Below are 24,713 nucleotides of genomic sequence, written 5' to 3'. Positions count from 1 at the left end.
TCTGGCGCGACAGTTAATAAGTAAATGTTGTTCAATTTATGTCATTTTCATCAGAAAAATTTCGTCAATATGTCAAGAAAAATTTCGGGATAAAAAAACGTAAAATTAAAAAAGTTGATATTTAAATCGCTTGGTTGCCTCGACTCACCTTTCATGCTTATCTTTTATTCGCTGTCCTTGTCTACGTTCGGCAAACTACAAAGGCGGTCCCTGACTCTACGAGTGTCAGGTTTAGCTTCCTTGCGGTCTGACACTTGTGGAGAATATACTGCATTATGTAATTTCATTACTTTTTTTCTTCTTTTATCAGAAACTTTACCACTACCACAGACGAGGTAGAGAATATTAAACCGACAAACGCTAATTCGCTGTTACCTCGTTACCTTTATTCTTTATTTAAACTGCTGTTTCTTAATAATCTTCACAGCATTTCTTTATCTTCTCGGTGACAGCATACGATATCATCGCCCGATAACTTAGCGTACGATTGTACCATCTAACTCAATTGCGCCACGACGTAATATAGCGCTAGCTTCGGTGGAGTACACAGTTCTAACCTCGTTGTGAAAAAGAGGTTCGATTGTTATTGATAGTGCTAAACAGTCTACGAATATGACGATAAAATATATTGGTAAAACACACAATTTAATAGGAAAACCTTTATGGGAAATATTGGGAAACTTAAAGCATCATGGTGTTGGTAGGATGGTGATTAGAAGTAATGAGAAAGTATATTCCGAAACATGTTACATGAGAATATTGAAAGTAGTTGCATTGCCGGATACTTCGAAACATTTTCACGTGTGTTCCTTTTCTTTGCTGTGTTTCTCTGATGATGACAAACACAGGTTATTAAAAGTGAATTTGCATATTTCAGGATCCGCGAAATGTGATGGTACTTGTCGATAAAGTTTTTCGAGGTAAAAGGCATCCTGAACCGTTTCAAATAGATTACACGAGTTACAAACCAGATTATATCCTAATACCTAAAGATCAAGAAGAGAATTATACAAAACGTACCGAAATACCACCGCAAAAAATCATGCCACGAACAACCGACTTGCCAGTTCTTCTGAAAGAAATATTAATTCGCCAAGCAAAGCAAGAGAAACGGAAAAATCCTGATCTAAGACTGGAACTTATATACAATATGACAGGCTTCAAAAATTATAGGGTCGCCGAGGAGGGTGAAACTCCTACGGCGGAAATAAGCTTAGAATTAGATAGAAGTGCAAATCCTAGTTTGTACGCGAACATTAAAGAAGAGAATACATCGTGAACATGAACTGTATATGTGTATCGTGTATTTGCGGTGTATGTTGCATGTGTATTGCAATTTAACAGAAAAGATAGAATATTTTTTAAATAAAATCTACTCTCTTTTTATAGAATCTTCCATCTAAAGTGTGCTTTTCTTCTTCGATTTTCGTATTGTTTTGCGATCGCCAGCCTTTGAACGATACTTTTCACAGCGAACCAAATCTTCGTCGGTTATCTCCTGTTTTGTACCGTGCTGTATTTTACCTGTAAGTACGTTAAATGTTTCTTAATATCGTTATCGTTCAAAATATATGAAACAGAACGTACCCAAATATTGCGTATGCACGACGCAACTTTTCCGTTTGCCAAAGAGTTTTTTTCCAGTGACGTTCTACGAATTTATGTAGAAAGATCGATGTAAGATAACGCAACAACAAAAAGGAACAGTACAGTGTCATAATACGTAGTAGTATTTCATTTACTAACCTTCCAAAATTGCCTCATTTCCTGAACGTCTGCCCGTTTTCTCACGAACCAGCCGCGAACGTATCTTTGTATGTATAATGCTGCTTCATCCTCGGACCATAACCAAGATTTCGGATAATAGGGCCTAGGACTAATGAAGGGAATAAATTAAAAATGCTGATTCTTTGATATAAGCGTATTATTAGTGGGATATTTATTTGCTTACTGAAGGCGCAAATATTCTCTAAATGGCGGTATGTCAAATACATTTAACGACGGAAAATATATCTGCGACCGACGTGGGTTCCGATTCCACAAAATCTCCGAAATATAATCGAGACCGTTGAACCGACATTTCTGAACCTACAACCGTTCATTTTTAACTTTTACTGCTTTACGTTTAAAAGTGTTATTAAATGAATGTTAAGTTAAACAACAAATATACCCTGAGAGCATTCCATTTGGAAGCCTCGATAAGCGTTTCTTTTAACGCGGGTATTAACAATCCAAAAATTCTCTGATTAAGATAATTCGAAGGTAATTCATCCCCTTTTCGGGTAATAACTACAGTTTCTCCCGGTTTTTCAAAATCTTTGCAATCACAAGTATCGGAAGAATTTAACGTCTCGGATACCTGAACATTTTCTTCGATATTTTTCTTCGATAATACCGAGCACATTTGCTTCAAAGATAATTTTTTATTTAAATGTTTTATGCTGCAAGCAACAGATGGAGCAGTACGATAATTGAATGTACGAATATCATTTGTCAAGCGAATGTAATGACGTAATATGTAGTAAGCTGTCAAATGATCGGTTTCTCGATCGAAAGTTCGATTATGGAACTTCTTGTTGAACCTCTATAATAATTCATCCAAATGCCCACATGCGATCCATGGTGCCCCGTGGTAAAGGTACAGCTGAAACGAATAGGTACGATTCGCGTCTGTTATCCTTTATCTGAAAACGTCTTCTCTCGCTGTTCCACGATAACTGACAAAGCTTTTAGCCACCCAAGCACCGTGGATTTTGAAGAAAGACCATTCTACGGATGGCGACCAAACAACGATCGTTGCTAGAGCTCGCGATCCGGCGTTAGACATCGTGGATGAAAAATTTCTAAATGCTAGATCGCATATTACATACAATGAAGATTGGCAAAAGGCGGACGAACTTGCAAAAATTCACGACGCTGTCCCAGATCATCGTGGCTATCGTAAAGATGCGGATGAAAGACAATTAGCCGGGATAGATACAGCGATAGATGCAACGAAAGAGGTTTCCTCGAAAAGTCAAGCCACGGAACTCGCAAGAATGCAAGTAGAATCTGGAACGCAGTGGAGGGAAGGTAATTAGAGCGTGTAAAATCGAGGAATAAAAGCTCTCAAGGATTGCACTGTTAGATAAGGCACAGGATGATAAGTTGGTGGAAACCGATGCTGTGGAACATACTACTAGACCTGTAGGAGAATCGGTTTTAGAAAAAACCGAAGCGACAGGTACGGAAATGACGAAGCAAGAAGCTACGGACGAAAGAGAAGATCTCGCGATGCCACCAGACGAATGCGATTCGTCTTGTCCTCGACGTATATCGCAAAGCAAGTACAGCTTTGTTATCTGTAATTTTTCTCCATGTCAGATGTTACAGTAATTGATAATGATTCCTGCAGAAAGTAGAATGCGGAAACTTGAAGAAAGGCAACGCATCATTGATGAATATTTGTTGTACAAGAATAGCGGTTACTTTGAGGATGTCTGTACTTGTTCCCTTTCCTGCGTCATTCGTACTCTAAAAGACGATTCTTTTGCTAGAAGCACATTGTTGTCTGCTGCATTGTTTGCGCTCGGATTGAAACTTTGTTCAGAGTTAAGCGCGTGGTATTTACCAATTCGATTTTCATAAAACCAGATCGAAACAATAAATCCAAGTAGAACTCGTGCAAAATCTATTTTATTCTTATTTTCCTTGATAACTTATGTACATTCTTTTAAGAAGAAATTTTATTCAAAACCTGTGCGTGATAATCACCTATACCCGATAAATTTACAAGAGTGGGTGAAATTTAAGATTAAAAAAAAAACTGCTCCAGGTGAGGCTCGAACTCACAACCCCGGCATTGCTCACGATTCACTGTCTTATAAGTACCGTGCGCTAACCGATTGCGCCACTGGAGCTGTTGAAAACAGTTTGCTCCAAAAACGATTTTCAGTATCTCGGTCATTAAATTAAAAAAAATATATTACAAACTATTGTGTTTGCTTGGTCGATTATCTGTTATTTGCAATAAACAATTTGTGGAAGAAACTTTAATAATAGAACACACAGTCTCTGCAAAAATAAGGACTCGTTATGGACGAGAAATATGGGAGAAAACATTGCTAAATTACCGCCATGTACACGTATGCATAATGTAAGCAGAACAACTGTTAGTGAGCATCTTATTGACATATCGAAACTCTACGAAAAAATAGGAAAAAAGCACCGTGTGTTTTGTTATCATAAAAATATTGGGAACTGCGTATCAAAAATGAAAAAGCAGAATACAATTGCGCAGTTATTGTCAAATGTCTGACAAATTGCATCCGTCTGTTTCATTTCTCATATATAAACTTTCTTAAACTTAATGATATATTTAATTGTTATAATTTATTCTACAAAGACAACATTTACATAATATGTTGCTACATCATGCGCATATCGGTAGTTTCGTTCCAGTGTAACAGTTTAGTCCAAGTTTACGATAGAAAAAGTTCAAGATTATTTTGTACGGGAATATTTTCCAGTGATTTTCCTATTCCGTACTTTGCGAAAAGCTCTGTAAACGATATGCGAATAAGTACGTGTAAGTACATGCTATTTTTTTCATCGATCAATGACTGTCATTGTCAATGATTCAACATGTTTTGTTTATGCAACCCTTGCTAATATTTTGATGACTGCGATTTTAATTTAATTTCAAATATAATCTATGTCAGTGCACGATAGATTTCACGAAAATTACATCCTTTTTTACCTTTTCTTTTTCTTTTTTAAACTAATCGTAAATTTTCATACGAAGACGCAATTAGTTTTCTGTCATATTTCGTTTTAAATGATTTATTTGGTTCGCCTCTTCTGCAGTTCTTTTGTAAACGACTGCATGAATTTATGAATCTTTGAAGATTATACAAAATAATATTGGAGTTTGTAAACTACAAACATTGTTGTTATAACCCTAACCTCCAATTATCTTATACTTTACCTTTATGACAAATCAGTTTCTCATTCTCTATTCTTCATATTGACACGTAACCTCTTTTGGATAGTCAGTATTGTATACACATTAATTACAATTTTAGGTACGATAAAAAATGAGTTGGTTTGATGCCACTGGATTTGCCAATTTGGCCAAATCTGCTTTGAAAGAAGCTCAAAAGACAATTGATAAAGCACTAGATATCAAAGATGAGGATCAAAAACCATTGGAAGGTCATACAGAGGATACATCAGACTTTTTTGCATCATGGGGAATAAAAGGTGATGAACCACATCACCGTGAAAAGCCTAAGGAAACTAAACCAGATACCACGAGTAGTATATGGGGTAGCTTCACTGGATCGTTCTTTGAATCACAAAAATTTCATGATGCAAAGCACAGATCTGCTACCCATTCCAAGTCTTTGCAAAGTACACCTACTGAAAGTGGGAAAAAACTTGTATCTTCATTGTCGTTTTCAGAAGATTATAAAAGTAAGATTTCAAGTCCTTCAGAGGAACCTAAAAAGATGGAAATTTTCAAAGAAAAGAATGTTCATGATGAGGTGCAAAGTGTTCTTAGTCCAGATACTGTTGAAACATCTAGTAATATTCCAAAGCAAGTGGATCCTTGTGATACCATTGCTACAACAAGTGCAGCCTCTAATAAAGATGAAGAGATCAATGATTGTCCAAGGAATAACATAGAAACACCTAATATAATTGAGCCTTCCCCAGGTCAAGAAAATGTTGTTAAAAATGAAGATGAAACGTCTGAAAGTGAAAAGAAAGAAAATTGTGAGCAAGATTCAGATTCTACTGCTTCTATATCAAACAGATTGTCTATTGTATCTCCAGAGAATGATAAGAAGAGTCTAGAGAGTGTCGAAGTTCTTGGTTCTCGATCTAGCACCGATTGTACGACTACTCCCGAGTCCGATGGTAGTTCTGTTAGTAATTTACCAAGCTCTTCTGCTGTGGGTACTAAAGTTAATTCTGAGTCAGTAGAGGTGCTACCAGATAGTCTAGTTACATCTCCAAGCTCTGTAGAAGTCTTAGGAGATTGGAAAAGCGATTCCAGTCCATATTTATCTCCAATGGATCCAAGAAACTCCGAATCATCTTCTTTGCTAGATAGAGATGACTCTGTAACTCCTTGTTGGGAAGACATCAATGTTCCACAGGTCATCAATAAAGAAAATTCGGCACATCCATCGTCTTCTGATATTTCTCCATATGAATCTCCCATGGAAGAAGTTAAAACACCCCATGGAAATTCATGTGTAAGCAGTATGGATAGTACACCGTCGACAGGAACGTATTCAGGCACAGGACCACATGTATCCAAAGGTTTATCCAGTGGACATGCAATGAAAGTTTCACCAGAAAACGTAGAAACAGTACCTTACACGGACGAGCTGGACGAAGCGAGTTTGGGGGAAGACTCGTGCACTTCTGCCTCAGAAAGTACTGTCACGACGATATTAGAAACACTACAGCAGAAGGAACAAGTCAAGGGTAAAATGGAAATTCCTATCGAGATTTCTACAAGTGGAAAAATGCATGATTCGTACCCTGATGGCAAACTGACGTTAAAAAAAGGCAGTACAGATTCACGAGTAAATATGAGCTTAGACTCCCTAAGCGAAAAGCATAATTTACACTTGCCAATTGAAACAATCACAACGCAGCCTATCCATAAGCCAGAGTATTTCGATGGAACTGGAAAAAAATCTGAAACCGATCTAACGAATTTCAATCGATTAATAAATTCCACCATAGAACCCGCGGAACCGGAACCTTATCCATCTAACGAGGTTGCCCATCCATTTAGGTCGGATACTGTAGAAGTTCCGGATCAGCATTTGATCTCGACAGACTCAAGTTGCGAGGGAACCTTGATGGAGAGTAGTTCAGAGGAAACTCAGCAGATGATTCGTAAATCAGATGAAAAAAATGTAGACGCACCCTTGAACTCTAGTTCCTACGTGAAAACGATGTTGGAAGACGCGATGATAGAAAAGGGTGGTGGTGGGATCATCGAAGCGGAAATACAGGGTGCGGAAATGCCTCGAGAAAATTCACCTATTTCGTCGGAAAGGTATTGTTTAAGGAGAACATGTCTTCTTAATTAGGTAATTCTCACACTGACCTGAAGAATATAAATTTAATTTCGTTCATTACAGTCGATCCGACCTGGTTAAGATTGGCTCGGATCAGACAAGCGGGCACACTAGTGGAGATGAATTAGAAACCACTACTTCCAGCGATATCGAAATCATATCCAGGTGTATACACGATTGTAAACTAATTATATGCAATTTAACTTTCGAATTTAATAACAAATGATTTCTCCTTAAAACAGTCCAAATGGTGATTCGAGCTCAACGCAAACACGACAAAGTCTGACAAAGCAATTATCCAAAGGCGGTGATTTTTTATCGAGGACGTTAAAAAGTAAAGGACACTCGAGAGACTTGAGCGAAATTAGCGTAGGATCTGACGAGGCAAACGTGGAAATAGAAAAATTATTAAAACGTATACAAGAGATGACAGAAATATTGGAAGCCAGGGAATCGAAGCTCATTGATGTTAGTAGAATGAATATGGAATTGCACGAGCAAAATAGTAATTTGAAAAAGTAAGTATTATCCTCGGTGTGTAGTAAATATCGCAGAGTTCATCTTTCATTTCTCGATATATCATAACACTTTCAATTTTTCCCCATTACATAGGCAACTTGATAGTTTTGAGAAATATGCAGAGCAAAGTCAAAACTTGAATCAGATCACGGACGAATACACACAACGACTATCTGCTTTAGAAAGAAAATTTCAGCAAGCGATACGAGAACGAGATTCGTTGAGGAAGAATTTAGATCAATTAAAAGTAGAAGCGGCTACGCGTTTGTCTTCTCAAGAAATGTCCACTCTAAATGCTGAAAAAGATGAAATTATCAAAGAGCTTAGAGAAGAAGGAGAAAAATTGAGCAAGCAACAACTTCAACATAGTAACATTATTAAAAAATTACGAGTTAAGGAGAAGGAAAGTGATATTTTAATAAAAAGTCAAAAGTACGTAAGTAAACGTGTGTTCTATTCTTTTTTTTTTTTGCTTTCTCGTGTTGCAAAAATGTAAAACATTTGTAGGGAGCAAATAGAGGAACAAACTTCTGAATTGGAACGTTTGAAAAGATCATTGCGGGCAAAAGAGGAAGTTGAGCTATCTCAGATAGATGCTGTTTATTCTTTAACAGCACGAACAAAGACGCTGGAAAAAGAAATAGCGACTTTACAAAAACAATTAGAAAGTACCATGCAAAATGCGGATATATATAAAAAAAGCTTAGATTCTACGAAAATGTTAGTAAAATGACCCAATACTTGTGATGAAACATAGTTCACGTATCATCAGAGCAACCATTTTACTACTACTTTTCAGGGAGTTAACTGAGACAAAGAAACTTTTAGCCACTACAGAAGCGGAATTAAAGGAGGCATCAACTAACGCTGGAGAATCGTGTCAACTATTAGTGCAAATAGAAGAATTAAAAATCAAGTTAAGGGAATCCGAGGAAATGCACGTGAAGTAAATATATTCTTACAGGCATAATCTCTCAGTTGTGCTTAGTTTCGGATAATTTCTAAGGCTCTCTGTTTTTTGTTCTACACAGAAAGGAAGAGTTTTTCAAGCATGAAAATAGCGAATTACTAAAACGTTTAGAAGCATCTGAAGCTAGGTGCGAGGAACTCTCAGAATCCACATCAATGGCTACGAAACCATTATTAAGACAATTGGAACAACTTCAAGCAAATTTATTACATAAATCTAATAGCTTTATGAAACAGGAGAAAGCATTGTCCGACAAGAATATGGAGTTGCAGATAAAAGTGGAAAATTTACTCGAAACAGATCGTTACCTTAAAGAAGAGAATGTTGACTTAAAATCCAAGTTATCTCAGTTAGAGGCGAAGCTTGCTGCCAAAGAGAACGATGGTGTGCGGTTGCAAGAGATGTATGATGAATTAGTAGCGCAAAAAGAAAAGCTAACCGAACAGAGTGCGCGGTAAGAAAAATTAATATCTTCAGTTTTGAAGTGCTTGATGGAGGTGGAAAAAATTCATGCAAAATATTACCTACAGATATCTACAAACCATAGAATCATTAGAACAGTCTCATTCTTCGCAAATAGCGGAGTTAAATAGAGAAATCGTTGCGTTGGAAAATAAAGTGGCTGTGGAAAAAGCAGCTACCGATGCAGAAAGGAGAAAGAACGCGATATCGGAGAAGCAACAAAATATCCAAGACAACGAATTACTTAATCCTAACACCAGTGCAGAACAAGATCCGGTCAACACTATAGACAGTATTTGGCCGGTAATGGGTATATACTGTGATCATCTTCTTCTTTTTCTAGGGCAGGAAGTTGGAAGATTTTATTTCTCTGTTGCAGTTGTGCGATCCTACTGCCGAAGACAACCCTGAAATGTATGCAATGGCGTTTGACAGTATTAGAGCGGGATCAAGTAGTAGTACTTCAGTATTTGAAAATCTGCAAGCTCAGTTGAAACAAAAAGATGGTATACTTTTGAATGTCTATCATAAACCCATATTCATTTCGACTATTTACACCAGTGTCGATTAATCGATATTGTATTTCAGGTGAAATACAGCAACTTCAATGGGAACTGTCGCGACGTAACATAGAAAGAGATGCGCTAAATTCATTGCTATCTACATTAACTTTAAAGATCGAAGAATTGAATGGTAAAGTTATGGAAGTTGCGGTTTTAGACGAAAGTTTGCGAGAAATACAAACTAGATACGACGCGTTGTTACAAATGTACGGTGAAAAAATGGAAGAGAATGAAGAATTGCGTTTGGATCTCCAAGATATCAAAGAGATGTACAAAGTACAAATTGATCAACTTTTAAAGCGTGACACATGAAAATTTTCACGGATAAAGCTTATTTATTGGTTAATTTAATACAATGGAGGTAATACCATAAAGAAATTAGTAACTTACGAAGTTGCTTAAAAAAGGTAAAGGGTATATAAGTTGAAGAGACTGACGTAAAACTATTTGAATTAACGGGTTTGAATTTGAGAGCTAACGAGGTAAGAAAATGAATTTTTCTAATACACATTTTCCGGGGAATTCTTTCAGGGAATTCGAAACTTTAATTTCAATAAATTCAGACATTTCACTTGTCTTTATTACTGATAATTAGCAATCGCGTTAATTCACATTCTAACATTTAATTCTGTGTAAAATTGCAAAAAATGCAATGTAAAATTTTATTTACGTTGCAACGTTCATTGTGGGCGGTTTTTTCAAAATTTAATTATTGTTGCGTGCGTTCACGCATACGCCTGTTCACGCATGCGCGTACAGTGTATACAAGTAGAGTAAGATAAACAACGTGATATAAAGTGTAATATAACTTTAAAGTTTTCAATATTGTAATATAGAATTGAATTACAATGTAATTTATTTAAAAAATTTACGTTCTTTTATTGAAAGCAGTATTTTTTTGGTGGGTTCACTGATACAACGATATTTTACAATCCCGATTGCAGCAGGAGAAAGGGGGTAAGGTAAAGACTGAATAAAAGTATACAATGCCTATTTTGAGATATTAATAGAATTTTAATAAAAATGAAATGAAAATTTTGAATGAATAACTTTGAGAAGGCATCAAAGATATTAAACTAATCAGGAAAAAGGGAAGAATGATAGTGATACGTATTAAACAGAGGTTCCAAGTAAATGAACGTAAAACACGATTGCTTCTCAAAAGTGTAATTAAACCGAAGGGAATACATCTTTTTCATAATTTTTATACATACCGTAAACTTTATTGGTTATGAAGTACGACCTTCTCTCCTTCCCCCCTTTCCCCCACAAAAAAAAGAAAAATGCCATGATCAAGCGCTCCTTTTGATAGTTATGCAGCATTTGCTTTAATACGAAAAGGAATAAATTTGTTCTTGTTGGATATTTGCAATATTGTTATTTTTCCTGATGTTCTCTTTTGTATGGGCTATTGTAGATCGGTGATCGACTACTACGACCGTTGTAAGATACTTATTAGAAAAAAAAAACAATCAGAATCATGCAGAAGACGAATGGTGGTTTTAAGAAAATGATATTCTAAAATGTGCAAAGAAGCAAAAATGTAAAATTAAATTCCAGTAAAATATAAAAAGTGACGTAAGATAAATTGAACGTAACCTTGTATGGTTTGGATAATTATCGATTGAAAATTCGGAAAAACATGTACTCCCACTCCTTTAAAAAAAAAAAAAAAAAAAAAAAAAAAAAAAGTAAAATCGCTGATCAAGATGATTTAGTATAATATCGAGTAGCGAATACGAATACGCAAAATACGATTGGTTTTCTATCCGGCATCTCAATAGTGAATCTCTGTTACTTCATACGCGACTCGATAGTGACATCATCGTTCTTGGTCCCGCTCTAAATTTCCATATGAATCTTCGACTACTCATGAACAGCATGTACGTTTCTACCGAGACTGAATTTATGATCATAAAATTCGACCGACCGACAGATTTGCTAAAAATAGAGAAATAATAGGTAAATGGTCAAAAGAAGGGCTCCTCCTTCGAACGAATGTCTGTGGCACTTAACGTGTCACCATCGACGCGTTAATCATCATCGAGCTCCTCCGCATCACCGTCCAAACATTCCGTCGTTGCTTCTCGTTATTTCAAAGATGCGGCAGATTCTATGCTTTTCCCAAATTTTAACATCGAGACATTTGAACATACAAGCAATATACGTAAAAAGACCGCTGACTTTGATTCAATCGTACGTCGGTATATTTTTTTCCTTCTATCCTCCCTCCCAGCTTTCAACCTACTTGTTGAAGCATTCTCTGTTGCCCTATCCACAATTAACAAATTACGCGCGTGCTTTTCTTTTAACTTCCGCTTCTTATCGTTTCTCGAGCTATTGCACGCCTGTCCACTGTAACCAGACAAGTTGCATGACGAAAGAAAACGGACAAAGATTACGTATAGACGGAAAATAGGAAAGAAGAAACCTTGGTAGATCGCACTGTACGCGCTGTTTAACGAGAGATTTTTGAGATAATCATAGAATCGGTGGCAGTATCGAAGTTTGATCGCGGGTCGCACAGGAATTTCCTTGTATGCAAGTGCGCGCTGCCGAACTTAAACGGCATGATCCTTGCGGGCATGAACTTTCTCTTCCAGGTGGCAACGAAGATGTGTACTTCACACCTGGTCGGACAGAGAGCTAGGCTCCGTCGAGCGTAGAGCGTAGAACGGTACGAACTCGAGTACCGTGTGTAACGAGCATAGAACCATCGACGCGACTGCGTCAATCTGCTTTCGTTCAGACCCATGGTGTCCAACCCTCGTATAAGAGGGCTAAATTATCGGTGCTCTGAGCTTCGCGTATCACGTATTCCACTTGTTCGGCCGTTGTGTACTTGCGCGTTGGATGAGGATCACATCCTTCCAACTTCATTCGCACACGATGCCAAACATTTAGTGCATACGCGTTCCGCTCTTGGACAGCTATAAGAACAAGAAAATAAATACATACAAATGAAAAATTAGAGGAGAAAAAATTGGCGTAGTCTCATAGAGATCGATAGTTAGAGCTATTCTAAAGCTTCTTGCCTTTGCCAGTAGTTGGATCACGGGTCAATGGAATTCCCTTTCTAGGACTGTAACACATGCCCTCCTGCCTCATTAATTTTCCCTTCTTCTTCATTAAACCAGCTGTTGAAGGGTCAATTTCACTCTCTCTTTCTCTCTCCCTCTCTTTTTCCTTCTCCATTTCTTTCTGCTTTTCAAGTGTCTTTGCTGGATTTATTTTCTTTTCATTGGCGAACTCCAACAACTCGTTATACAAATTTGGCACGATAGTTGCCATCTTCTCCAATTCGTCTTTAATCGCTCTACCTCTGTTAACATCCAGACTGTCACGTTCAAGTTCCTTGACACTTGCCGATATGCTCTCGGTGAAAGATCGATAAGAAGAGAGAAATTCTTGCAAGCCTTCAATGTTCTCTTGTTTCACCATAGTTCGTAGTAAAATTCGAACGTCCGACATCAATACGTGGTGCATCGTTAACACGCTTTGCAAGTTTGACACTTGTTCTCTCAAACGTTCCTGAGCAGAGATCAAACCTTCTTGTTTTTCTTGCAATTTCTTCTGAACATCGAGTATCGCCTCGGAGATAAATCTTTCGGCATGCTTTAACCAGTTCATGTCGACGTTACTGTCCATTTGCAACAGTTCGACAAGACTCTCTTCAATCGCAGTTACAGTTATGTTCAGATTTATCGTTAAGATACAACTCTCTTCCCAATGTTTGATCAATTTGACGAAATTCGTATCGTGCGTTAGACTTTCGGATGTTCTGGTCCTTAGAGCCTCGTAATGTAATATAGAATTGCAGGTATTGATAACACTGGTTGCGAGATTATGCTGTCGAGTTAGTTTTTCACAAGATGAAACCACCGCGTTGTCGAAAGCGGACATAACTTCTCCGAGAGCTGGATTTGCTCCAGCAGCCCATTTTAATCGTTGTACCGCGCTGGAAACAAGATTTTGTTGTTGTTCTCGTGCTTCACATACTCGTGATTGTAGACCAGATAGTGCCGCAGCTGTTTTTCGCAGTTCCAGCATGAATGCAGAGCGATTCAAAGGATTCATTAGATTAACATTCGTCCTCATCATTAAGCTATCCTCGTGCAGCCAATGGTGAGCTGTTAGTTGCAGCTGAAGTCTCTGCATACTAGCCCTAACTACCTCGACGCACTGTTGAGCAAACCGTGCACTCTGTTTTCTTCGCCATGCGCTTTCGAGAGTACTACTGAGTGCGCTAGCTTGCGCGAGAACAGGTCCAGAGAAAAGACCTCTCTTCAAACAGAGATCAACAACCTTTCTGCACAGTTCTTCTATTGAGACTTTACTCTCAGCTCCGATATCCCTCTGTTCAATCTCGGTGGTAACGCTTAATCCCAACCTCTGTAGTAAAAAGCAGAGTGCGATAGCTAGTGTTTGAGAAGTAACACCAAGCAGCTGTCTCGATACGTAATCCGCTGTGAAAATTCTTATTGGTTTGTTAAGTCTTTCGTCGTCGTAAACATTTGCTAAACCACCCTTGAATGCAGTTGCAATATCTCTGCACATCAGGAAAAATTCCTGTATAGTGTGTAATCGTTTGACTAGGAATATGTCCTCCAAAACCTGACAAGCTGTTTTGTTGAATATAGGCGCGGACATTTCTTTTGCTTCTCGAATCTGATCGATTTTTCGCCACGAATGCGGGATTTCCAACGTGCTCAGAGTAGCGATCAGCCCGTTACCTTCCATTTGAAGCTTTTCGAACAACCCATTGAAGCCCATTAAGAGCATTTGTCCAGGAGTCAATGCCTCGTCTTGATTCGGTTCCTGAATTTCGGCTGGTCGAGACAGCAATGCTTCGAATCGTATTCTCATGTTGTTCACCACATTTTGTATCATCGCATGTGGACTGTCCATCTCCATAACAGTGAACCTCAGATGCATTTCTAACTGACCTAAGATCTCACCAAGTGGCACACCAGATGATACAATTATTTCTGTTAATTCTCCAATCATCCTGATCACAGTAGGCTCTTCAGTTATAATCGTTTTCATCGCTTCAGGCAGAATAATGGTGTGGAAATTATAATTGAGTTCTTGCAATCCTTTATAGATGCAGTCTGATCCTCTCAAACATTTCAGTATAAGAGATATCTTGGGATCATTGTTCGTCTTATGACACTCGGGTATTAAACTGACCAGCTCGGCAATTAAAGATGACATCAATCGCATTTCATCTAAAAACCAATCCCCTTCTCTGGACGTAAGATCGACTAAACAGTCTCCTGCGCATTTAGCTGCACCTTCCATCATTAGGTACCTCTTATTCAAGGCACAAAGGGCAGTTATGTTAACACACTCGAGTGCCTTTTCTGCTCCCTTTTCTCGTCTCAAAAAACTCTGTATCTGTACTCTCGATTCTCCATACGCTTTCTCTATTCTAGTGACTGATTCCGGTAATCCTTCCGAAACCATTCTTTCGTAAGCTTTCTTTAATCTTTCATTCGCCTCGTTCAGAATTGCTTGCATCTGATAAGAGAATGTTATTATTTGTTGAACTTGCTGATTATTGGAGCTTTTGATTGGGTCAAAGGTATTCTCAAATTGCGCCATAACCTCGCGGCAAGCCTCGACGCTTCCCGAATTCAGAAGTTTGTTAGACCAAGCGTGATAGAGTACTGTACGATGCTGTGACATACTGCTCAGAGGATATAAGCTACAGATCGCCGAATATTGACTCAAGAGATCTAGACAGCTTCGTATTAGTATAGATTGTTGCGTAGCTAACTGAGTTAGCTCGTTTTCAGACTGCTCACACTGAACGATCATTTGACTTTGTCCGGCATTCTGCAGAAATTCTTTGACAAGATCAAAGACTACATGATCCTCTGGATTCGTAGACGTTCCTAATTCTGACAACCATTGTCCCAATTGTGGACCCCGTATAGCCGCAAGTGCCATCTAAACACATGAAATACTAATAAATCTTTTCAAGCTCAAAGATATAGATGAACTAAAACATTAAGCTTACATTATGCATGTTAATTTGCTTTTCGCAATCGTCTATCTTCTCCTTTAACCCAGCTTTTGCTTTTTCATGAGCATCGCGTGCTCTCTTAAAAGAGTTATAACGTTTTATCACGGAATATAGTAGATGACTACGCCCCATTGCCTGTGCTTCTTTGACCAAAGCAAGTTGTTGATGTCTATCTTGTAATAAATCCTGACATTGACGCGAGGCATCTGTTGCCTCTACCCAACAATTCAAATGATGACATAACGATGGAAAGATCTTAACCAATTCATCTCTGAGAACCAAAAAATCAAACCATTCCAATCAAAACTGAATTTCACGAGAAAGTGAAGGGATAAATTATTGATTCGCTAACCTGTTTGCTAACCACTCAGCACGCATTTCCGCCGTCCGAACGGCGAACATTGCTCGCGTCAATTCTTGTTCCAATTGTTTCCTTCCAATACCTGTGCATCGTGCTCTAGCTTGACATGCTCCATAACTGGCTATACTATTATCCGCCCCAGCTCGCCAATCAACTAGCGGATCATATATGAACGCTTCTAGTAAAGTCAGCAAGGTTTCTCGTCCTCGACGCATCACTCGAAGCGTATGTTCGCAGGCTAAACGAAATATGCCCTAAAAAGAAATGATTATATCAGATGTATAGTTCAGAATAGATGTGTGGCAATATAACAACGATGTAACCCCAGTTATCTTACTTCGACACCGGTTACTCCTAACGCTGTTCTGATATTCGGAGTCATTCTAAATGGCACCTTTTCTGGAACACGCAAAGTCTTGCCTTTCTCAAAGCAAACGTTGTAATCGATGTGGACAACCTCGCCTGTATTCAGATCGACTAACACGTTGTCCAAATGTCTGTCACCAAGACCAATAATGTAGCCGATAATCGACATTACGGCGACCGAGTAGGAATAATTTTTGGTTGCCTGCCACCAACTTCCAGCGTTTATACTATTACACCAAATCTCTCTGTGACAACAAACAAAGATCAAAAAATATCGTTAATAATTTTCGTACAGGGAATATAAGAACCGCGTAACGCTAAGGAGAGATAAGGATTCGTGATAGGAAGAGTAAAGTCTTTTAGAAAACAGAACTAACTTTGCCAACAAATCCTTAGGTGTTTCGGCCATTAATTCGGCCAAGACTTGTTTCAACACTTGAATGGGCCATTCTTTTCTGTTCTCCAAACCAATTCCCCGCTCTTTCAATAGCGGGGTTAATTTATTGTAAAACAGTTCTGAAGGTCTTAACACTGCCGAACTGCTCGTTTTATTAAGCATCGCGCTCTCTCTCTGCTGCCATTTTTTATAAAGCACGAACAAAGGCGTCACACCGTCCACCCATTGTATCAAACCAGATCTTGGTCCTAATGGTATCACCGAATAATGACGCGCCCTGTACACCTTTTTCGTGTCACCTTTCTTCGACATCATGGTGTTGCATATATTCAAGAATTGCATAATTCTTTCATCCAAATGAAGGTCCTCCAAACCTTTAAACAAGTACGTGTAAACGTGTCCATCTGAACCATGGAAAACGAGCTTCTTAGGCTTGGTTTTAGTTGGTAATATCTGGACATTATTATCTACAGATTCAATGGTGACGATTTTATTATCATTGGCAGCAACACCTGGCATAGCAATGCACGTATTTCGCAGGTTGGCTAATATTGGACTAATATCGTTCATAGAGAGAGAGTACGCAGCTCGTCTATGTACACGCTGAGCTAATTTCCCTTCTAATTGTTTTAAACACATACTCGCAATCTGAGGCTTCGCAGGATTTTTAGGATTGTTTAATTTACTTATTGCTTCATCTATCGATGGGCCAAACTTTTCCTGGAAGTTTCTCTCGTGTGGTGTTTCAGCCGTAACGGAAGTCATGGCCGAAAGATTCTCTAATATAAAGACTATAGGTTTCAATATGATCCGGTGCTTTTCTGCGATTAATTTATCTTTCTCTTCGGCGCTCAGCCAAGCATTATCTTGGACCTTTTGCACCTCCATTTCTAATTGCTCAAATCGCTTGGAGATTTCAGTGTGATGCTGGCACAGTGTCGCCAACCATAGCTCGTCCCACAACAATGTAATTCGACGCAGCTCCTTCACGAGTATTTTAACTTGTTCGATGGAATCCTGAATTCTGTTCGACAGACAATCTACCAGTTGCGAGAAGCAACAGTCCATGAATTTTTCTTGCTCGTCTTGATAAGCCGCAACAGAACTTTCAGCGCCAATTTCCTCTTCTTCTTCTATAAAATCTAAATCGTTCTGAGATGAATCAGTTTCCGCTTTCTCATAGATAACTTTGTCGCAATTTTTCTTCTGACCAGAAACCGCACCGACTACCGCCGGGAAGGTGATCAAATGTGGTGAATTCTCTGCAACTCTACACAGCAATTCAGATACTCTTGTCCTCACATAAGACTCAGGATGACTGAGCCTCGAAAACAATTGCGGTATTATTTCTTTCCATGGAGCAGTAGGAGTGGTTGAAAGTCCAGATTCTAAAACGTTCTGTAATTCAAGAGCATGTTTTACAACTAGTCGTAGAAGTCTGAGTGTAGCTGTGATAGTAGCGCAATCGTTTGCTTCTTTAATCGCAGCAAGCTGCAAGTACTTGAAGTATGCGTTCGCTGAAAGCTCGTAATAGGAATAAATCCTCTTCTGCGCCTGTCTCCAGATATCGACGAATATTCCTAGGCGATCAGCACTAGCACGATTCAGTATTGGAACACTTCGTAATTGGTTCTCTATCATATCTGAGGTATTAACATCATTGGATGTGTCTGTTATTTCACTTTCGTCTTCAGGGATTGTTTTACTCTGAGAGAGAATGGAAAAGATCGCGTTCAAGTCAGATTCGTCTGTCTCGAATGGAAGCAGGTCTCGTATGGTGCTTCTATCTGCATCAGTTAATTGTCCTGAATTTGAATTGTCTACGATCTTCCTTCCCCATTTGTAACACCAGCTAGCGAAGTTGCACCACGCGAGTGGCAAATCTGGACACTGATTTACACCGAGCTGCGTCAATCTGCCGATTATCATGTCTGAAACTGGTATTGAACTCGCCGTTGGTCCGAACAGTTTGTTCATCAAGCCGTCGTTATGAGCAGCTTCGAATTCAAGAAGTTGTTCCAACTGGCCATTTTCAGTACTGCCGACTTCTTGTTGTATCCATTTGCCAAGAGTGAGAAGAAGAATAGTACCGTTCTCTCGTAAGTCAGCCGATTGTTCTCCGTCAACAATAGTTCGAGATATTCCAAGCGCAGTTGCGCTACAGACTTTCAATGCTTTGTCGACTCGTTCCATGTCGTATAGTAACTTTGAAAATTCGCGGAACGCACGTATATTGTTCTTCGACCATTTTACATGCGTCACATTCTTCAGGACATCTTCTGTTACTTGATCGAAATCGATATCAACGTAATCTCGTTCACCCCCTTTGCATTCGTCCAGTCGACACAGCTCTCGTTCGGTCCTCAAATAATTGAGAAGTTCGCGTTTCGCTAGCTCGAAGTTACCTTCCTTCCTGGCAGTTCGAACGATATGCAGCCGTAAATCAACTACCTCATTGTTATCAAACCGCGTTTCAGAACTATTGTTCTTTCTTGCTCTGCCGAAATATTCTGACCACCATAAAGTTCGTGACAAAACGCTCGAATTCATATGATCTACTTTCTCACTTTTGTATAATTCGAACACGTTATCTTCATGACCAGAGAGCAAGGCCTTTAACCCGTCTGCTGAGAATCGTACCAATATCGATTCGTTCAAATACTCCGAAGGTACATTTCTTAAACCTTCCTCCATAGTTTTAGCCGCCACTCTTCGGCATCGTTCAATTTCTTCCTCGAAATAATCTTTGTAATCGTTCACGTGAATCCTGAGTGCAATATTAGTTAGCGTATTGCTGCATTCGACAAGCGTTTTCGCACAACTCCAATTTCCATTTTTACCAGCTTCTCCATCCATCAAGTTCCAGTCAGTTAGTTCATCTAGACATATGCTTTCACCGTTTTCGAATTTTCTCAAACATTTTGCCTGTCTAAAGGCAATGTTCTCCATTGGTAAGTGCTTTCTGAGCACGACGTTTTTATCTCGCGCAAATAACTCAGCCTCCTGTTGTTTCCAAGCTTCCAATCGAGACCAATCACTGACGGCTCCGTAGCAATAACACAGTCGTTGCATACAAAAACTAAGAACTTGACTGTCTCCTTCCGACTTCACACCTTTGCCCTTTCCATCAGAGGTAACATCCTCACCTCCACCAGGACCATCAGCACCGCCATTACCACTATTGTCCGTCTCATCTTCCCCTCCTTCTTCTTCTTGTTCTGAATCTTTTCCTGGTCGACTACTTGCAGCACGCATACTGTCCTCGATGATCAATTTGTAGGCTTCAGCAGCGGATTCGTAACGATTTGCAGCCTCTTCCATGGCGGCCTTTAACCACGGAAATTTTCTATCTTTTTCCTTGGTGTAAACGTAAAGCCCTTGCAGCGCCTCCGCCTCACCTAACATTACCATTGCTTGCGCCGTACAAAGCGTTGCTCTTTCATATTCGATACCCTGCGTGTTATCGCTATTATTTAAATCTTCTAATAGTCTCTGACTGTTCCTCAAAGCGCTACTAGCCAATCCTGAATGCAACGATACTACGCATAATGCTAGTCGAATACGATTCAACCATTCCTTGCAAGTCGATTTGTTCGTATGGAAAAAGGTTCTAACTGGTTTCGGCAGTGACGACAGGGCGATCGCGCAACCCTCTGCCGCATTGTGTATTACCCTTTCAAGATGTTCGAGAAATTCAATGAACAGGCGCACACGAGTGTGTTCACCTAACAAATTATCCAAACTTCGTTTCTCTTTCTTGGTCGCCTCGAAGCTGTACGATATCTCACGTGCTAATGTTTTCAGTGCACTTTCGATAGATGTAAATGTTTCCTGCGGTTTCCCTAACGAGGTACGAAGCTTGTTGGTCACACAGTGCTGAGCTGCCTCGAAACCAGCCCAAAAATATAGGAAGGATCGATTTGCCAGTGCCAAACGGTACATCTTCTTCGTAGTTTCGCTCTCGGATCTGTGAATGCGAACAATAAGGAATATTATAGATATTAACTACTTTCACAGAAGCAATTGATTTTGCTACTTTTACTTACACAATTGGCCAACACAATGTAAATATCTCCGACAGTCCAGACGCATCCAGATATTGCTCTTGCAACAAAAAAGCCATATAGGTCTTGAAATGTTGAGCTTGCAACTCTCCGTTATTGTTTCCACGCATATGTAATCTTTGAGTAAGAATTAAAGACTCGGTCGAGTAACTTTTAATTCTCTGATATTTCTGCGAGAAAGAAATATCCAAGTAGAATCATCTATCTTTTTAAAAATAAATCTTCCAAACCTACCTTAGTCTCCGATAATAAGCAGTCTATGTTCAGTTTCGGTATCACTATATTTAGAGGCACTCGCGTCAATAGCGAGCCATACTTTTCTCGTACGATTTCATCTCGTGAAGTTAAATGCAACATCACTAAATCCACGATAGATGCATAAATTTCCTCTTTCCAAGTGACATTCTTTGCACTCATTAATATCTCAAAGAGATCGCAAACAGCAATGGAGATATTTCTATCGATAGTAGCTCCACAAGCAACCAGACTCGCGAGAACATTCTCGTACTCTTTTGTTTTACTCAGAATACCAATATAATTTTCTGACTGAATACAAATCTCTTGCATCCACGTTGAAAGGAGCAATAATGTTTGCTCCGGTGTGTGCTCGTTATAACTTTTAGCTATTAGGTTCAGAATGATAGAGAGGTGGCCGCTGGTAGGTGATGTCGTTGGTACATCCAGAGCTCCTGGAAACATATCTATTGGACGACAAGCGGTTGTTCCAGTTATTAAACTTGAACTTGGCACAAAATGATTATACCTGGAATATAAAAGATGAGATTAAAATTGATAGGCCAACACTTATACGTTTTCTCTTTAATTTCTTTTTGTATGCCCTACCTAGAACAATGCGCGTATAGCAAATATAAAATACTATATTGCAAAAATGGACTAGTTGTCGATAAAGTGCTGTTATAAGGTTTCAATTTGACTGCCAATAACTCCAAAATACTCGGTTTTAATGCCCACATACCAATGATCGAATTGCTCGCGTTCGCTAAAAAATATTACGGTAAATGTTAGTAGGAAACTAATTAAATGTACTAGATGTACGAACGTAAGTTCAGCTTATTTCGGTTTGAAACAATTATCACGCTTTAGTTTACCTATATCGGAAAGAGCTCTAAGCAGAAAAGTAACTACAATTTCTGCATCATTCTTTTTGTATTTAATGTCATCCAGTAATGGATTATCTGCTACCAAACTTTCGATATCTGCTAAGATAAGTTTATAAGCAATCTCCAAATCGGACAGTATATAGCGGTACGATTCTTGTAATAATGGGATATTTTTCAAACCAAGGAGACTATGATATACCCCGAGACTGGCGTTCTGAATAGAAATCGAATCACGAAATCTCAATTTGAGTAACGCGGAGTCTTTTCCAAGTAATTTGTGCACCAATTCCAGGGGTAGATTTGCGGAAACCTCTTTTATTATTTTTGAGATAGTATTCAACATGGAAATTATAGTATCATCCCAAAAAACGTTAATTCTTTTTAACTGAAGATCGATGAATTTATAAAGTAATTCGTGATTCTTTGTTGTGCGACTCTGAAGATACCCTAGCAACAAAAATGCACATTCGTTTGCGACTACTACCAATTCTTCTTTTTCCTCAGTTAAATCTATATCTTTTTTTGTTTTTAGTTCCATCCATCGTACAACATTTAACAATGATTCCCTTTCTTTCAATGAAGTCTCTCTCTCGATGTTCTGTTTTAAATTCTTTAATTCATTTTTATTCAAATTCAAAGACTTGAACATATTAATGACGTCTTCTTCGATCAGTTCAGATTTACTGGAATATCTTGACGGAACACTGCTTACGTTTTTAACGTATTTCAATAATTCATCGACGCTCTCAGATGTAAGGGAAAAATTTAAAAGCCAGATCTCATTATCGTCGTCCAATTCGATCGCTTTTACAACTGTTTTCAGCATTTTTGACAAACAATCAGATAGAAATGACCATTGCACGTTTGGAGTACGATTGGGATTCAAATGCTCGGATATACTTTTTGTAACTGTATTGAACACCGAGATCAAAGAAGTAATACGACGGATGCATTCCTTCGGCGTTGGCGATGCTTCATCTCCAGGTGAACTTCTCCCAGATTCAGGCAAAGACAGTTCCTCGTCATAGCTTTCCATATCCTCTAAAAATTGTCCTAATAAGGTCAGAGTGAATTGTAGATCCGCTATCCAAAAAGTTCGCAATCTTTGCAAACTACGACTAGCATAGGTTGCAATTGCCTTCTGCTGAGTCGAATCGATATGCCAGCCGACTAATATGTCAACTGTATCACGAAAATGATTTGAAAATGTTTCAGGATAAGATTCCATTATCAACAATATCGCATCCACCGTTGCTACTAACAGATCCGATCGGTCGACATTCTCCAGTGTTGATTGCAATTGCGACATCATTAACTACAAAAAACAAAATGTAGTATAGTTCATTGGCTACGTCATTAATTGCAAAATAATTCAAGGAAGAAAATTTATATACCATTGAAAATTCCTTTAATCTTGGCGCTTCTGAGTCTAGTTTAAAAGCTTCAATGAACGATTTAATTAAAAGGCACTTTATATCATCTTTCCGTTCCAATGAACACTTATTGAAGACCCAATCCATATATCTGTATAAATTTGATTTGCATTGAATAAAAATTTTCATTTTTTGAACATGGTAGAAGCTATCAAACAATTTATTTACCGTTTAAAATCTTGTTCAGAAGCATATCCAATGCGACCTAAACATTTTGAAACTTGCTGTTTTGCTTCTGGTCCAGGACCAGTATGTAATACATCTAGTAGGCTTTCACAGATGGCATCCAAATTTCGCTTTATGTATCTCTGATTTTCAGGTGCTATTATACCTTCCTGTGCTTGTTTACATAGCACCATAAAATGATCATAATCATCTTCTCTGCACAATCTTCTCAAAAGTTTAGAAATTCTAGAATCTTCTGTAATACAATAAAATCAACTTAAGCATTTAATTGTAATAGAACCATTACAACTAATACATCCTAAAAATTTAAAAAATTCAGACCATTTATTCTTTTGTCGTCATAATACTTTCCCTGTGCATTTTCTTGATTTTTCAGCGATTCTTGAAATTTTGATCTAGTTGTAGGGTAATAGCTAGTTTCTGTATTGGAATCACGTTCAATGGGTGTCTTTTTAAAAGCCCTACCCCGCAAAGCACCTCTGGCACGATCTCCAGAGCTACCCCCACGAGCCATTCGAAATTCATTGCGTGGAGCACCTCCAATTCTGCAATAATTCATAAAAATTGTTTTAGTAAAAACTAAAGAATGTCTTAAAAAATCTCCAACAGATTACTTTACCTTGGTTTGAATCTGGAAAAGCTATGTTCAGATGAATAATTGTTTGTACTTCTTTGACAAATAACCAAAGTGCCTCTTGTAGCATTAAAATCATTTGAACTATATCCACTTAAAACATTGATGTCTCCTTTCTCTAATATACCAGCTCGATTATTACTAACAGATTCTTCTTGTATCTCTGAGCACTTAGATCCGCGTAGCTTTGTGCTAATATTAGAGTTCCCACAGCTATTCATTACATTACTCTGCAGATGATCTGCATGACCTACACTTTGCATCAATAATATACGAATCACATATAGTAATAAGTTTCTATATCAATAAACAATCAAAAATTTAAAATCATAAGAATCTTGTAGTTGAATATAGCTCATCAGAATTCAATAACTTTTATATTGTTCAGGTTAAATTGTTTGCACCCACATCTTTAATGTGCAAAGATGTTGAATGGCCACCAAATAAATGAAAATTAGTAATGAAAAAAGAGGATAAATTGTACAATACAATAAAAACTCTAATACAAAATTTTTCAAATAAAAGCG

The 24,713-nt window shown here is 38.3% G+C and overlaps 4 protein-coding genes and 1 non-coding gene across 6 annotated transcripts; 2 read left to right on the top strand and 3 right to left on the bottom strand.

Annotated features, from left to right (window-relative positions):
- The first annotated feature begins 612 nt into the window (after positions 1–612).
- Positions 613–1,450, top strand: LOC108579692. Of its 2 annotated transcripts, XM_017943279.1 has the most exons (3): positions 613–801; positions 878–1,314; positions 1,390–1,450. In XM_017943279.1, exons 1-2 carry the CDS (start codon positions 613–615, stop codon positions 1,277–1,279), a joined length of 591 nt encoding a protein of 196 aa, XP_017798768.1. In that variant the 3' UTR covers positions 1,280–1,314; positions 1,390–1,450. The 2 variants fall into 2 exon arrangements, with proteins under 2 accessions (XP_017798768.1, XP_017798767.1); XM_017943278.1 differs by lacking the exon at positions 1,390–1,450 and having other exon boundaries at positions 878–1,386.
- LOC108579500 lies at positions 1,388–2,930 on the bottom strand. Its single transcript, XM_017943044.1, has 6 exons — positions 2,871–2,930; positions 2,171–2,584; positions 1,952–2,088; positions 1,747–1,876; positions 1,588–1,651; positions 1,388–1,524 (listed from the first exon to the last, which is right to left on the bottom strand). Exons 1-6 carry the CDS (start codon positions 2,928–2,930, stop codon positions 1,400–1,402), a joined length of 930 nt encoding a protein of 309 aa, XP_017798533.1. The 3' UTR covers positions 1,388–1,399.
- Positions 2,931–3,806: 876 nt separating this feature from the next.
- Positions 3,807–3,899, bottom strand: Trnai-uau. The gene is given in 2 exon segments: positions 3,807–3,842; positions 3,862–3,899. It is a non-coding gene; the product is annotated as a tRNA-Ile (tRNA).
- Positions 3,900–5,075: 1,176 nt separating this feature from the next.
- LOC108579554 (TATA element modulatory factor) lies at positions 5,076–10,109 on the top strand. The gene is made up of 10 exons (XM_017943118.1): positions 5,076–7,060; positions 7,146–7,247; positions 7,325–7,600; positions 7,695–8,033; positions 8,109–8,321; positions 8,401–8,547; positions 8,633–9,025; positions 9,102–9,336; positions 9,413–9,539; positions 9,622–10,109. Exons 1-10 carry the CDS (start codon positions 5,076–5,078, stop codon positions 9,906–9,908), a joined length of 4,104 nt encoding a protein of 1,367 aa, XP_017798607.1. The 3' UTR covers positions 9,909–10,109.
- Positions 10,110–11,371: 1,262 nt separating this feature from the next.
- On the bottom strand, positions 11,372–24,449 carry LOC108579721 (serine/threonine-protein kinase SMG1). Its single transcript, XM_017943329.1, has 14 exons — positions 24,172–24,449; positions 23,874–24,097; positions 23,535–23,787; positions 23,328–23,457; positions 21,922–23,248; positions 21,656–21,812; positions 21,047–21,575; positions 20,795–20,982; positions 16,729–20,715; positions 16,323–16,596; positions 15,977–16,239; positions 15,619–15,895; positions 12,632–15,548; positions 11,372–12,526 (listed from the first exon to the last, which is right to left on the bottom strand). Exons 1-14 carry the CDS (start codon positions 24,447–24,449, stop codon positions 12,342–12,344), a joined length of 10,989 nt encoding a protein of 3,662 aa, XP_017798818.1. The 3' UTR covers positions 11,372–12,341.
- Between the last annotated feature and the right edge of the window lie 264 nt (positions 24,450–24,713).

Source organism: Habropoda laboriosa, unplaced genomic scaffold (genome assembly GCF_001263275.1).
Source record: "Habropoda laboriosa isolate 0110345459 unplaced genomic scaffold, ASM126327v1 scaffold33, whole genome shotgun sequence".
In the NCBI taxonomy this organism is placed as follows: domain Eukaryota; kingdom Metazoa; phylum Arthropoda; class Insecta; order Hymenoptera; family Apidae; genus Habropoda; species Habropoda laboriosa.
This window is presented reverse-complemented; position numbering and strand designations above follow the sequence as displayed.